General features: G+C 49.0%; 1 protein-coding gene across 1 annotated transcript in view; it reads left to right on the top strand.

Moving 5' to 3' along the window:
• Positions 1–16,521, top strand: part of LOC144485989 (uncharacterized) — an 87,155-nt gene that overhangs the window by 30,977 nt on the left and 39,657 nt on the right. The window contains exon 5 of the mRNA XM_078204087.1: positions 10,500–10,719. Coding sequence (XP_078060213.1) covers positions 10,500–10,719 — 220 coding nt within the window. The remainder of the gene's footprint in view (positions 1–10,499; positions 10,720–16,521) is intronic.

Genomic DNA, 16,521 nt, shown 5'->3' with positions numbered 1-16,521 from the left:
GTGCCGCACTGTCAGAGGGTCAGTACTGAGGGAGTGCCGCACTGTCAGAGGGTCAGTGCTGAGGGAGTGCCGCACTGTCAGAGGGTCAGTGCTGAGGGAGTGCCGCACTGTCAGAGGGTCAGTGCTGAGGGAGTGCCGCACTGTCAGAGGGTCAGTGCTGAGGGAGTGCCGCACTGTCAGAGGGTCAGTATTGAGGGTGTGCCGCACTGTCAGAGGGTCAGTATTGAGGGTGTGCCGCACTGTCAGAGGGTCAGTGCTGAGGGAGTGCCGCACTGTCAGAGGGTCAGTGCTGAGGGAGTGCCGCACTGTCAGAGGGTCAGTACTGAGGGAGTGCCGCACTGTCAGAGGGTCAGTGCTGAGGGAGTGCCGCACTGTCAGAGGGTCAGTACTGAGGGAGTGCCGCACTGTCAGAGGGTCAGTACTGAGGGAGTGCCGCACTGTCGAGGGTCAGTACTGAGGGAGTGCCGCACTGTCAGGGGGTCAGTACTGAGGGAGTGCCGCACTGTCAGAGGGTCAGTGCTGAGGGAGTGCCGCACTGTCGAGGGTCAGTACTGAGGGAGTGCCGCACTGTCAGGGGGTCAGTACTGAGGGAGTGCCGCACTGTCAGGGGGTCAGTACTGAGGGAGTGCCGCACTGTCAGAGGGTCAGTACTGAGGGAGTGCCGCACTGTCGAGGGTAAGTACTGAGGGAGTGCCGCACTGTCAGGGGGTCAGTACTGAGGGAGTGCCGCACTGTCAGAGGGTCAGTGCTGAGGGAGTGCCGCACTGTCAGAGGGTCAGTGCTGAGGGAGTGCTGCACTGTCGAGGGTCAGTACTGAGGGAGTGCTGCACTGTCAGAGGGTCAGTACTGAGGGAGTGCCGCACTGTCAGGGGGTCAGTACTGAGGGAGTGCCGCACTGTCAGAGGGTCAGTACTGAGGGAGTGCCGCACTGTCAGAGGGTCAGTGCTGAGGGAGTGCTGACTGTCAGAGGATCAGTACTGAGGGAGTGCCGCACTGTCAGAGGGTCAGTACTGAGGAAATGCCGCACTGTCAGAGGGTCAGTACTGAGGGAGACCTGCACTGTCAGAGGGTCAGTGCTGAGGGAGCGCTGCACTGTCAGGGGGTCAGTACTGAGGGAGTGCCGCACTGTCAGAGGGTCAGTACTGAGGGAGTGCCGCACTGTCAGAGGGTCAGTGCTGAGGGAGTGCTGACTGTCAGAGGGTCAGTACTGAGGGAGTGCCGCACTGTCAGAGGGTCAGTACTGAGGGAATGCCGCACTGTCAGAGGGTCAGTACTGAGGGAGACCTGCACTGTCAGAGGGTCAGTGCTGAGGGAGTGCTGCACTGTCAGAAGGCCAGTACTGAAGGAGTGCCGCACTGTCAGAGGGTCTGCACTGAGGGAGTGCAGCACTGAGGGAGTGCTGCACTGTCAGAGGGTCAGTACTGAGGGAGTGCCGCACTGTCAGAGGGTCAGTAATGAGGGAGTGCCACACTGTCAGAGGATCAGTAACGAGGTAGTGCCGCACTGTCAGAGGGTCAGTGTTGAGGGAGTGCCGCACTGTCAGAGGGTCAGTGCTGAGGGAGTGCTGACTGTCAGAGGGTCAGTACTGAGGGAGTGCCGCACTGTCAGAGGGTCAGTGCTGAGGGAGTGCTGACTGTCAGAGGGTCAGTACTGAGGGAGTGCCGCACTGTCAGAGGGTCAGTACTGAGGGAGTGCCGCACTGTCAGAGGGTCAGTGCTGAGGGAGTGCCGCACTGTCAGAGGGTCAGTACTGAGGGAGTGCCGCACTGTCAGAGGGTCAGTGCTGAGGGAGTGCCGCACTGTCAGAGGGTCAGTACTGAGGGAGTGCCGCACTGTCAGAGGGTCAGTGCTGAGGGAGTGCCGCACTGTCAGAGGGTCAGTACTGAGGGAGTGCCGCACTGTCAGAGGGTCAGTACTGAGGGAGTGCCGCACTGTCAGAGGGTCAGTGCTGAGGGAGTGCCGCACTGTCAGAGGGTCAGTGCTGAGGGAGTGCCGCACTGTCAGAGGGTCAGTACTGAGGGAGTGCCGCACTGTCAGAAGGTAAATGCTGAGGCTACCCGTGAGGTCCTGGCCTTCGCAATGCCCCCCCTGCACCCCACTCCCAGACAACGTATCTAAAGACTGTCTTGTGAATGGTTACACTACTGTTGTGGAAGCTCATTCACCTGCCTTTTTTCATTCATGGGACTTGGGCATTGCTGGCTGGCCAGCATTTATTGCCCATCCCTTGTTGCCCTTGGCTTGCCCATTTCAGAGGGCAGTTGACAGTCAACCACATTGTTGTGGCTCTGGAGTCACATGTCGGCCAGACCAGGTAAGAATGACAGATTTCCTTCCCTGAAGGACATGAGTGAACCCGATGGGTTTTACTGACAATCGGTAATAGTTTCATGGTCATCAGTGAATTCTTAATTCCAGATATTCAAATTCCACCAGTTGCTGTGGGGAAATGCGAGCCTGGATCTCCAGAACATTAGCTGAGTTTCTGGATCGATAGTCCACAAGGCCATCGCCTCCCTGCCCCCGATCAAAAACATGGGCCTGAATTTTCCACCCTTGAGTGTGTGCGCCTGGTGGCCTGAAAGATGGTGTGAAATATGCTTCCGGACAAACTTGGCCCCAGAACGCAATTACTTGCTGCCTGGCTTCCACTAGGCTCCCTCGGGGTTGGTAGTGGTTGGCAGGCGGGAGGAAGGGAACAGTTCTGCGGAGTTGTCTCAAGCAGCTTCAGAGCTGTAACAGTAATAAATAAATCCCAATGGGGAAAGATGCTGCAAACGGTGTCTTGGTAGCTCATTGAAACACAAACCTCCAGTTCCCCAGACACCCTTTTAAATTTCATTTCTGTCGGGACAGTTCATTTTGCCCTGGATCAAGGTTGCAGCCAGAACTTTAAGGCTAAAGAAAGCTAAAACTCTGGTATCCCTGACCAAAATAGCGCACAATGATATCAGGACATGACCGCGATATCTGGCGCGAGCAACGGAATTCAAAATGTATTTATTGTTTCACGGAAATGTGGACATCACTGGGCAAGCTCTGCATTTGTTGCCCCAACCCTGATTACCCCTTGAACTGTTCGGGCCATTTCAGAGGGGCAGTTATGATGAGCCACATTGCTGTGTGGGTCACATGTAGGCCATGCCGGGTAGGAACAGCAAATTTCATTCTGTGAAGGGAATGAGTGAACCAGAAGGATTTTAAAAAATAATCGATGATATTCTCAAACAGTGGGAGGGCCATTCAGCCCTTCGAGCCTGTTACACAGGAACAGGAGGAGGCCATTCAGCCCCTCGAGCCTGTTACACAGGAACAAGAGGAGGCCATTCAGCCCCTCGAGCCTGTTACACAGGAACAGGAGGAGGGCCATTCAGCCCCTCGACCTGTTACACAGGAACAGGAGGGTCTTTCAGCCCCTCGAGCCTGTTACACAGGAACAGGAGGAGGCCATTCAGCCCCTCGAGCCTGTTACACAGGAACAGGAGGAGGCCCCATTCAGCCCCTCAAGCCTGTTACACAGGAACAGGAGGAGGCCCCATTCAGCCCCTCGAGCCTGTTACACAGGAACAGGAGGAGGCCCCATTCAGCCCCTCGAGCCTATTACACAGGAACAGGAGGAAGCCATTCAGCCCCTCAAGGGTGTTTTGCTATTCCACCATCATAGAACAATGTAGCACTGAGGGAATTCATTCAACACATTATACCTGTACCAGCTTTGCTGAAACTGGAGCCAATCAACCCCCTCTCTTCCCCTTCATCTCTCTATAACTCTTTCCCCATCGAGTATTTCTCCAATTGTCCCTTTTGAAAGTTCCTGTAGAATCTGCTTCCGCCGCCCTTTCAGGCAGCGCCTTCCAGATCACAATGACTGGCTGCTGTCTGAAATGAATATTCCCTCTCCCCTCACCCGCCCCCTCTGGTTCTTTTCCCAATCATCTTCAATCTTTGTCCCCACTGGTCCCTGCCCTTCTGTCGTTGGAAATAATTTCTTCTTATTGACTCCAGTAGCAAAACCCCCTTTCCCGATTTTCAAACGGCTCAATTCAACCTCCCCCTTAACCTCCATTTGAAGGAGAACTGCCCCTCGCCCTCTAACACAGCACCCTCAGATTCTCCCAGTCTCCCACCATGTGAACTGAAGTTACTTTACATCTAGAAGGCCCAAGAGCAGCAGACGCATGGGGAACACCACCACCTGCAAGCTCCCCCTCCGAGCCCCACACACACCATCCTGACTTGGAAATATATCGGCCGTTCCTTCACTGTCGCTGGAAATCCTGGAACTTCTTCCCTAACAGCACTGTGGGTGTACCTACATCACACGGATTGACTGATGTCCAATAACAATCCTGGAACTCCCTTCTAACAGCACTGTGAGTGTACCTACACCACACGGACTGACTGATGTCCAATAACAATCCTAGAACTCCCTCCCTAACAGCACTGTGGGTGTACCTACACCACACGGACTGACTGATGTCCAATAACAATCCTGGAACTCCCTTCCTAACAGCTCCATGGTGTGCCTACACCTCACGAACTGCAGCGGTTCAAGATGGCGGGCAGCTCACCCACCACCTTCTGGAGGGAAGATTAGGGATGGGTATCAAAAGATGGCCTAGCTGGCGACAGCTACGTCCCATGAATGAATAAACAGTGGGGGGTAGCACACTAGCTCCTGAGTGACCAGGTTGTGGTTGAGAGGAGGATTTGACCATACCCAAATCGAGGCTGACACCCCAGCTCAATGCTAAGGGAGTCGGTGTCTTCTGGGTGAGAAGTTAAGACAACACACCGTTTCTCCGCTTGGTTTGACGCAAAAGATCCCACGGAACTATTATGAAGAAGAGTGAGGGATCGAAAGGGGGAGGAGCGAATGGAAATGGGAGAAGAGGTGAGGGGCTTAACAGTTCTAATCAATAAAAATAGGTTTGCAATTATCACTCACCCGCAGATCTGTCACAGCCAATCATGTACTGGTTTTTTGAAGTGTGCAGTGAAAACAGCAATGAGAGCTAAATATTGGTCCGAGGGTGCCAGGGGAACTCACCCACTCTCCACCCAAGCTGGGCGGCAGGCAGGCGAGCGGACAGGGCCTCCATTTAATACCTTATTCAAAGACGGCACTTCCAGCTGTGCAGCACTTCCTCAGGACTGGACTGAGCTTCTCTTTACCATCTCTGCTCTAAAGGAGATTGAGTACAGCTTTCCTCTGAACATTTCAAACACTTCAGTCTCATGGTTCTTTTGGATGAACAAAAACTTATTCAACTAATGGAGGGATGAATTGAAAGGCAGCCCATTTAAAGGGAAACTGCATCAAAGGGACCAGAAACTCAGAGGATGTTTCTAAACAAAGGGGCCAAACCCAGTCCTCGCTGTGCCCTCAATCGGACACTATAACCAGGGGCACCCAGCAGTGGACATAACTGTACACGAGAGGTACCGGTCAGGATGGACGCTGCCTCGACCTATGAATGGACGGCTTGGCCAGGCCCACAAAGAGGTCCACCTCCCTTCCTGCCCCACCTCCTTCCCCGGTGCCCAAAATCAGGAACAATGCACTCCACTCTCGTGGGCTCTCAGGAATAAAAGCTGATCTACAAATTCACTCCCCCCCGCCCCCCCACCTCAAACCACCTCAGTAATTTAACCCATTTCACCCTGCTCAAAGTCATAGAGGTTCCTTCGACAGCACCTTCCAAACCCACCACCTCTACACCGAGAAGGACAAGGGGGGCCGTCGCATGGGGAACACCACCACCTGCAAGTTCCCCCTCTGAGCCCCATACACACCATCCTGACTTGGAAATATATCGGCCATTCCTTCACTGTCGCTGGATCAGAATCCTGGAACTCCCTCCCTAACAGCATTGTGGGTGTACCTACACCACATAGATTGCAGTGGGTTCAAGAAGACAGCTTACCTACCAGTTTCTCAAAGGGCAATTAGGGATGGGTAATAAATACTGGCCTAGTCAGTGATGCCTTCATCCAATGGATGAATAAAGGAAATCAATCTAAAACCTATCTCCCTCCAAGTCTGATATCATAATTGCTGAGATGTGTTGATGCAGTTGCTGCATGTGGGCTCCAGACTCAGCTCCAATCCCATTCTATCTCAGCCCTTGAGAACACATGATTCAGGGGCAGGAGCTGCCATTCAGCTGAAGTTCAGTCCGTGCTCTCTTGTTACTCAACAGTCGGTCTAAGGCAACCTTGAATACATAAAAACGTGGAAAATAAGAGCAGGAGTAGGCCATTCAGCCCTTCAAGCCTGCTCCATGATTCAATGTGATAATGACTCATCCTCTATCTCAGTGCCATAATGCCCATATCCGTTGACACCTCTATCGTCTAGAAATCTATTTCTTTTTTAATATCTTTAGTGACTTGGCCTCCACAGCCTTCTGTGGGAGAGAATTCCACAGATTCACCAACCGAGGAGTGAAGATATTTCTCCTCATCTCAGTCCCAAATGGCCTCTCCTGTATCCTGAGACTGTGACCCCTTGTTCTAGACCCCCCCCACCCCAGCCTGGGAAACAACATCCCTGTATCCAGTCTGAACAGCCCTGTCAAAACTTTAGACATTTCAATAAGATCCCAAACAACAAAGAAAAGTACGGCACAGGAACAGGCCCTTCGGCCCTCCAAGCCTGTGCCAATCATGATGCCTGAATGAAACTAAAATAAAACTTTCTGCCCTTACCCAGTCCGTATCCCCCTGTTCCCTCCCTATTCATGGACCCATCCAGATGCCTCTTAAATGTTGCTAATGTGCCTGCTTCCACCACCTCCTCTGGCAGCGCGTTCCAGGCACCCACCACTCTGCGTGAAAAACTTACCCCGCACATCTCCCTTAAACTCCCCCCCTCTCACCATGAACCTGTGCCCCCCCCCCCCGGGTAATTGACACTTCCACCCTGGGGAAAAGCCTCTGACTATCCACCCTGTCTATACCTCTCACAATTTTGTAGACCTCTATCAGGTCTCTCCTCAGCCTCCGTCTTTCCAGTGAAAACAATCCTAGTTTATTCAACCTCTTCTCATAGCCAACACCCTCAAGACCAGGCAGCATCCTGGTGAACCTTCTCTGCACTCTGTCCAAAGCTTCCATGTCCTTCTAGAACATAGAACATTACAGCGCAGTACAGGCCTTTCGGCCCTCGATGTTGCGCCAACCTGTGGTACCAATCTAAAGCCCCTCTAATCTACACTATTCCAATATCATCCATATGTTTATCCAATAACCACTTGAACGCTCTCAACGTTGACGAGTCCACCACTGCTGCAGGCAGGGCATTCCACGCACTTACTACTCTCTGAGTAAAGAACCTACCTCTAACATCTGTCCTATATCTCTCACCCCTCAATTTAAAGCTATGTCCCCTCATGCTAGCCAACACCATCCGAGGAAAAAGGCTCTCACTATCCACCCTATCTAATCCTCTGATCATCTTGTATGCCTCTATTAAGTCACCTCTTAACCTTCTTCTCTCTAACAAAAACAACCTCAAGCCCCTCAGCCTTTCCTCATACGATTTTCCCACCATACCAGGCAACATCCTAGTAAATCTCCTCTGCACCCTTTCCAACACTTCCACATCTTTCCTATAATACGGCGACCAGAACTGTACGCAATACTCCAAAAGCGGCCGCACCAGAGTTTTGTACAGTTGCAGCATGACCTCCTGGCTCCGAAACTCAATCCCTCTACCAATAAAAGCTAACACACCGTACGCCTTCTTAACAACCCTATCAACCTGGGTGCCAACTTTCAGGGATCTATGCACATGGACACCCAGATCCCTCTGTTCATCCACACTCCCAAGTATCTTACCATTAGCCCAGTACTCTATTCCTGTTACGCCTTCCAAAGTGAATCACCTCACATTTTTCCGCATTAAACTCCATTTGCCACCTCTCAGCCCAGCTCTGCAGCTTATCTATGTCCCTCTGTAACCTGCCACTTCCCTCCGCACTATCTACAACTCCACCGACTTTAGTGTCATCCGCAAATTTACTAATCCATCCTTCCACGCCCTCATCCAAGTCATTAATAAAAATGACAAACAGCAGTGGCCCCAAAACAGATCCTTGTGGTACACCACTAGTAACTGAACTCCAGGATGAATATTTCCCATCAACCACCACCCTTTGTTTTCTTACAGCTAGCCAATTCCAGATCCAAACCACTAAATCACCCTCAATCCCATGTGTCCATATTTTCTGCAAAAGCTTACCATGGGGAACCTTATCAAACGCTTTGCTGAAATCCATATACACCACATCAACCACTTTACCCTCATCCACCTTTTTGGTCACCTTCTCAAAGAACTCAATAAGGTTTGTGAGGCACGACCTACCCTTCACAAAACCGTGCTGACTATCCCTAATCAAATTATTCCTTTCTAGGTGATTATAAATCCTCTCTTATAATCCTTTCCAATACTTTGCCCACAACAGAAGTAAGGCTCACCGGTCTATAATTACCAGGGTTGTCCCTACTCCCCTTCTTGAACAAGGGGACAACATTTGCTATCCTCCAGTCTTCTGGCACTGTTCCTGTAGACAATGACGACACAAAGATCAAAGCCAAAGGCTCTGCAATCTCCTCTCTAGCCTCCCAGAGAATCCTAGGATAAATCCCATCCGGCCCAGGGGACTTATCTATTTTTACCCTTTCCACTATTGCTAACACCTCCTCCATATGAACCTCAATCCCATCCAGTCCAACAGCCTGCATCTCAGTACTCCTCTCAACAACACTGTCCCTCTCCAGTGTGAATACCGACGAAAAATATTCATTTAGTGCCTCTCCTATCTCTTCAGACTCCACGCACAACTTCCCACTCCTGTCCTTGACTGGCCCTAATCTTACCCTAGTCATTCTTTTACTCCTGACATACCTATAGAAAGCTTTAGGGTTTTCCTTGATCCTGCCTGCCAAAGACTTCTCATGTCCCCTCTTGGCTCTTCTTAACTCTTTCTTTAGGTCCTTCCTGGCTAACTTGTAACTCTCAAGTGCCCTAACTGAGCCTTCACGTCTCATCTTAACATAATTCTCCTTCTTCCTCTTCACAAGAGATTCAACCTCCTTCGTAAACCACGGTTCTCTCACACGTCTGCTTCCTCCCTGCCTGACAGGTACATATTTATCAAGGACGCGTAGTAGCTGTTCCTTGAACAAGTTCCACATTACAATTGTGCCCATCCCCTGCAGTTTCCTTCCCCAACCTATGCCAGCTAACTCTCGCCTAATCGCATCATAATTTCCTTTCCCCCAGCTATAACTCTTGCCCTTTGGTATATACCTATCCTTTTCCATTGCTAAAGTAAACGTAATCTGGTAATTCCCCTCTCATCCTTCTAAATTCCAGTGAATATACGCCCAGTCGACCCAACCTCTCCTCATTGAGTTAAACACCAGTTTGCTTCTGTATGTCCCTCTTTGCGTTCCAAATGGCCGCATAGACACAATGGGCTGAAAGGCCTCTTTTTGTGCTGTAAAACTCTATGACTCTATCTTACCCTCTCATACTGCTCACTATTTCCTTTCTCCCCCCTCCTCCCTACTAAATTCATCAACCTCCTTTGAATGCACCAAGAGCCCTGGTCGGTTCCTGCAGGTGGGGTGGAGTGGTAATATCACTGGACTAGTAATCCAGAGGGCCGGGCTAATGCTCTTGTGGGGGGTGGGGAACAACAGACTTCAGATGTCTCTTCACATAAGCACTTGTTCCATTAATTTCCTTTAGGGAAGGAAATCTGCCATCCTTACCTGGTCTGGCCTATGTACCTTCCTCAGGTGAGTCAGAGTTGTGCAGCACTGAAAAGGCCCTTCGGCCCATCGAGTCTGCATCGACAATAACTACCACTAAAGGTGCACTAATCCCATTTTCCTGCACTTGTCCCATATCCTTGAATATTTTGGTATTTCAAGATCTTATCCAAATATTTTGTAACGGTTGTGAGGTTTCCAGCCTCCAATACCCTCCCAGGCAGCGCATTCCAGATCCCCACCACCCTCTGAGTGAAAAGGTTTATTCTCAAATCCCCTCTGAATTTCCTGCCCCTCACCCTAAAACTCTGCCCCCTCGTGACTGACCCCTCAACCAAGGGGAACAGCTGCTCCCTGCTCACCGTGTCCATACCCCTCATAATCGTATACACCTCAATCATGTCCCCCCTCAGCCTTCTCTGCTCCAGAGAAAACAATGGGGGAGTTGAGGGTTATGGGGGAGGGAGAAACAGGAAAGAAGAGCTGAGACCACAACTGGATTGGCCATGATCTTATTGAATGGGGATGCAGGCTCAAGGAGCTGAATGTTCTCCTCCTGAGACCTATGTTCCTATGTGGCTCCAGATCCCACAGCAACAGTTGACTCTCAACTGCCTCTCTGAAATGGGCGAGAGAGACACTCAGTTCAAGAGGCAATCGGAGATGGGTAACAAATGCCGACCATGTCCAGCAACGTCCACACCCCTTCTCATCCAGGTACCATGCGTCCGAGAGAGCTGTTGTTGACCATGCACCTCCGTTGGATTGGTCCACGATTCTGCTTGGCAAAGATGCTGTTGCGGATGGCCATTGCTTTCTGCATTCAGGCTGACAGGAAACTCTTCTGCTCTTTGCCGCCTGCCATCAGGCGCATTGGAAAGATTTACAGGTCACTAATTGACCCATTCAACTTGAACTTGGAGCTACCAGCCCAGAGGTAGGGATGCTAACTGCTGCGCCATAAGACCCCCACCCACATCTAGAAAGATGGAAACCCAGGCTTCATTCTCCCACCCCACCTCCCTTCTTAAAAATGAAAAATATTCTGGAAATGTACACCTACAAGTAAAGGGCCACTCAGCCCCTTGAGCCTGCTCCACCATTTAATACCATCATGGCTGCTCCAATAGTAACCACAAATCTGCATCCTGTCTACCGCCCCATACCATATCACCTCCTTGTTAATCAAGAATCTAGCCACCTCTGCCCTAAAAGTATTCAAAGACTGCTTCCACTGCCTTTTGAGGAAGAGTTCCAAAGACTCACGACCCTCTGAGGCAAAACATTTCTCCTCATCTCCCTTTTAATTGGGCAACCCCTTATTTTTTAAATACATTTTGAGTTTTTCTTTTTTTATAAACGAAACGACACACCCTTAGAGCTGGTACAATACAGCAAAATAATTTCATGTACAAATAAAAAAAAGGAAACTAACACAGTTGGTTCATTTAACCCGACGGTCCCACATAAAATTTAAAAAAACAAATAACGGGATGGGGGAGAGTAAAGACAAATGCAGTGAAGAAATGGTAAGAAGTTTAACAACACCAGGTTAAAGTCCAACAGGTTTATTTGGTAGCAAAAGCCACACAAGCTTTCGGAGCTCTAAGCCCCTTCTTCAGGTGAGTGGGAATTCTGTTCACAAACAGAGCTTATAAAGACACAGACTCAATTTACATGAATAATGGTTGGAATGCGAATACTTACAACTAATCAAGTCTTTAAGAAACGAAACAATGTGAGTGGAGAGAGCATCAAGACAGGCTGTCTTGATGCTCTCTCCACTCACATTGTCTGTACCTTAAAGACTTGATTAGTTGTAAGTATTCGCATTCCAACCACATCCCCCCCCCTTTGTAGGTCAAATAGTTTGGATGGGGCACTTTTTGTGCAGTGTGTGCAGGAGGGTTTCCTGACACAATATGTGGATAGGCCGACAAGGGGTGAGGCCACATTGGATTTGGTACTGGGAAATGAACCGGGCCAAGTGTTAGATTTGGTTGTGGGAGAGAACTTTAGAGATAGTGACCACAATTCGGTGTCTTTTGTTATTGCAATGGAGAGGGATAGGGCCGGACGGCAGGGCAAGGCTTACAATTGGGGGAGAGGTAATTATGATGCGATTAGGCAAGAATTAGGGGGCATAAGATGGGAACAGAAACTGTCAGGGAAAGGCACTGATGAAAAGTGGAACTTTTTCAAGGAACAAATACTGGGTGTCCTTGATAGGTATGTCCCTGTCAGGCAGGGAGGAAATGGCCGAGTGAGGGAACCATGGTTCACAAAAGAGGTGGAATGTCTTGTGAAAAGGAAGAGGGAAGCTTATGTAGGGATGAGGAAACAAGGTTCAGATGGCTCGATTGAGGGTTACAAGTTAGCAAGGAATGAGCTGAAAAAGGGGCTGAGGAGAGCTAGGAGGGGACATGAGAAGTCCTTGGCGGGTCGGATCAAGGAAAACCCCAAGGCTTTTTACTCTTATGTGAGGAATAAAAGAATGACCAGGGTGAGGTTAGGGCCGGTCAAGGACAGTGGTGGGAACTTGTGTATGGAATCAGTAGAGATAGGCGAGGTGATGAATGAATACTTTTCTTCAGTGTTCACCAAGGAGAGGGGCCATGTTTTTCAGGAAGAGAAGGTGTTACAGGCGAATAGGCTGGAGGAAATAGATGTTCGGAGGGAGGATGTATTGGCAGTTTTGAATAAACTGAAGGTCGATAAGTCCCCTGGGCCTGATTAAATGTATCCTAGGATTCTTTGGGAGGCGAGGGATGAGATTGCAGAGCCTTTGGCTTTGATCTTTGGGTCCTCGCTGTCCACGGGGATGGTGCCAGAGGACTGGAGAATGGCGAATGTTGTTCCTCTGTTTAAGAAAGGGAATAGAAATGACCCTGGTAATTATAGACCGGTTAGTCTGACTTCGGTGGTTGGTAAATTGATGGAAAAGGTCCTTAGGGATGGGATTTACGACCATTTAGAAAGATGCGGATTAATCCGGGATAGTCAGCACGGATTTGTGAAGGGCAAATCGTGCCTCACAAATTTGATAGAATTTTTTGAGGAGGTAACTAGGTGTGTTGATGAAGGTAGGGCGGTTGATGTCATATACATGGATTTTAGTAAGGCGTTTGATAAGGTCCCCCATGGTCGGCTTATGATGAAAGTAAGGAGGTGTGGGATAGAGGGAAAGTTGGCCGATTGGATAGGTAACTGGCTATCTGATCGAAGACAGAGGGTGGTGGTGGATGGAAAATTTTCGGACTGGAGGCAGGTTGCTAGCGGAGTGCCGCAGGGATCGGTGCTTGGTCCTCTGCTCTTTGTGATTTTTATTAATGACTTAGAGGAGGGGGCTGAAGGGTGGATCAGTAAATTTGCTGATGACACCAAGATTGGTGGAGTAGTGGATGAGGTGGAGGGCTGTTGTAGGCTGCAAAGAGACATAGATAGGATGCAAAGCTGGGCTGAAAAATGGCAAATGGAGTTTAACCCTGATAAATGTGAGGTGATTCATTTTGGTAGGACTAATTTAAATGTGGATTACAGGGTCAAAGGTAGGGTTCTGAAGACTGTGGAGGAACAGAGAGATCTTGGGGTCCATATCCACAGATCTCTAAAGGTTGCCACTCAAGTGGATAGAGCTGTGAAGAAGGCATATAGTGTGTTAGCTTTTATTAACAGGGGGTTGGAGTTTAAGAGCCGTGGGGTTATGCTGCAACTGTACAGGACCTTGGTGAGACCGCATTTGGAATATTGCGTGCAGTTCTGGTCACCTCACTATAAGAAGGATGTGGAAGCGCTGGAAAGAGTGCAGAGGAGATTTACCAGGATGCTGCCTGGTTTGGAGTGTCGGTCTTATGAGGAAAGGTTGAGGGAGCTGGGGCTGTTCTCTCTGGAGCGGAGGAGATTGAGGGGAGACTTAATAGAGGTTTATAAAATGATGAAGGGGATAGATAGAGTGAACGTTCAAAGACTATTTCCTCGGGTGGATGGAGCTATTACAAGGGGGCATAACTATAGGGTTCATGGTGGGAGATCTCGGAAGGATATCAGAGGTAGGTTCTTCACGCAGAGAGTGGTTGGGGTGTGGAATGGACTGCCTGCAGTGATGGTGGAGTCAGACACTTTAGGAACATTTAAGCGGTTATTGGATAGGCACATGGAGCACACCAGGATGGTAGGGAGTGGGATAGCTTGATCTTGGTTTCAGATGAAGGTCGGCACAACATCGTGGGCCGAAGGGCCTGTTCTGTGCTGTAATGTTCTATGTTCTATGTTCTATGTTCTATGCTGCAAGTGGGTTTTTATAAAGCACTTATCCATTTAAACTCCTCCACTGCCCCCCTCAGCCCAAATTTCTGCAGCGTATTGAATAAATAATTTCATTCCACCCGATCAAATGCTTTCTCTGCACTTAATGAAACCAGCAAGCTGCCTATTGCTTGTTTTTGAGAAAGCTGAACGATATTTAATAATCTCCCGACATTGTGATATGAATTACAATCTCTTATAAGCCCACTCTGATCGCCCTGGATAATCATGGGAAGAATATTCTCAAAATACAACACCAGTATTTTAGATAGGAATTTCAAATCTACATTTAGAAGTGAGACTGGTCTATAAGATGCACATTCCTCTGGACTCCTGCCTGTTTTCAAAATTAAAGAGATATTCGCTTTGCTAAGCGGCTGAGGCAATTGTCCTGTTTCAAATGAATGGCTCTATTAGCATGTCTATGAATTCCTTCTAAAATTCACTTCCAAAACTATCAGGTCCATTAGGTGGCAATTGAAGTCCCCTCCTATGAAGGAATTTGCTGCTGCTAATTCAGCAACATCCACAAAGACTTTAGTAACAAAATCAGTAGAATAATTTGGAGGGTCAGATACATTCATGATGGAAATACTTTCCCCATGCAGCATTGACCTTCAGTCGTTTTGTAACTTCATCAAAACCCTTGTGCTTTGTTGTATCGCCACTGAAAATTCTTAAATAAAAGTGATCTTTGCTCCATCGTAGAGCAAGGCCCCACTATGTGTAGCTGCCTCCATCACTTTTTGGTGATCTCTGAAGTTATGGAAACAAATTATGGGCCGGGGGTGGTGTTGGTTGTCCCTAAGCCTCAAAGTAGGTAAGGGTGTGTTTTTTCTAATTGAGTGCACCTGGCTTTTGTTTCCATGTTGAGAAAGCGTTGGTAGCCAGCTCTCAAAACATTTAACTGGCAGTTTATCCTCAGCTCCTTCTGGCAAACCCAAACATTTTTCCTCCAACCTCAGTTCTCTAGATCATCCTGATGTTCCAATATATTGAGCAAGAATTGTAAGCGGGCTTTTACCCCTTATTTTTAAACAGTGACCACCCCCCACCTCCAGTTATAGATTCTCCCACAAGAGGTATTGTCCTCTCTACACCACCCTGTCAAGACCTTTCAGGATCTTATATGTTTCAATTGAGTCGCCTCTTAGTCTTCTAAATTCCAGTGGTTACTAGCCTAGTCTGTCCAACCTTTCCTCATAAGACAATCCGCCCAATCCAGGTATTAGCCTGGACTAGCAACAAAAACAGAGAATGCTCAAAGAACTCAGCAGGTCTGGCAGCATCTGTGCAGGTAGAAATAACAGTTCATGTTTTGGGTCCAGTAAGAAGTCTAACAACACCAGGTTAAAGTCCAACAGGTTTATTTGGTAGCACGAGCTTTTGGAGCACTGCTCCTGCACTCACCTGATGAAGGGGCAGCGCTCCGAAAGCTTGTGCTACCAAATAAACCTGTTGGATTTTAACCTGCTGTTGAGATTTTTTACTGTGCCGACCCCAGTCCAATGCTGGCATCTCCACATCACGTTTTGCGTCCGTGTGACTTTATTAAAATTCATTTAAGGGATATGGGTATTGCTGACCGGGCGCAGCAATTATTGCCCAACCCTAATTGCCCCTTGAGAAGGTGGTGGTGAGCAGTCTTCTTGAGCCACTGCAGTCTGAGAGGTGTAGGAGCACCCACAGTGGTGTTAGGGAGAAAATTCCAGGATTTTGACCCAGCGATACTGAAGGAATAGCCGATATATTTCCTCATCAGGATGGTGAGTAACTTGGAGGGGGAGCCTCCAGGTGGTGGTACTCCCCATGTGTCTGCTACCCTAGATCTTCTGGGCAGTAGTGGCTAGGATTTAGAAGGTGGTGCCTCAGGAACCTTGGTCAGTTGCTCCAATGCATCTTGTAGATGGTACACACGGCTGCCACTGAGTGTTAATGTTGGAGGGATTGAATGCTTGTGGAAGGGTTAACAATGAAACAGCTGCTTTGTCCTGGATGGTGTCCAGCGTCCGAGTGTCGCTGGAGCCGCACTCGTCCAGGCAAGTGGAGAGTATTCAATCACAGTCCTGACTTGTGTCCTTGTAGATGGTGAACGGGACTTGGGGGGAATCAGGAGATGAGTTCCTCGCCACAGGATTCCTAGCCTTTCACCTGCTCTGGTAGCCACAGTATTTATACGGCTGGATCCGTTCAGTTTCTGATCAATAGTAACCCCATGATGTTAATAGTGGGGAGATTCAGCTATGGTAATGCCACTGAATGGCAAGGGGTGATGGTTAGATTCTTTTGTGTTGGAGATGGTCATTGCCTGGCACTTTTGTGGTGCGAAAATTACTTGCCCATCCGAGATATTGTATTTCTTTGCTTCACTTTCACTGACACCAGTTCTGTGTGGCTGGGAGTCGGAGCCTATCTTGACAGACACTGGGCAGCA

Source organism: Mustelus asterias, unplaced genomic scaffold (genome assembly GCF_964213995.1).
Source record: "Mustelus asterias unplaced genomic scaffold, sMusAst1.hap1.1 HAP1_SCAFFOLD_261, whole genome shotgun sequence".
Classification (NCBI taxonomy): Eukaryota; Metazoa; Chordata; class Chondrichthyes; order Carcharhiniformes; family Triakidae; genus Mustelus; species Mustelus asterias.
The sequence above is the reverse complement of the archived record's forward strand: the minus strand, read 5'-3'. Positions and strand labels throughout refer to the sequence as shown.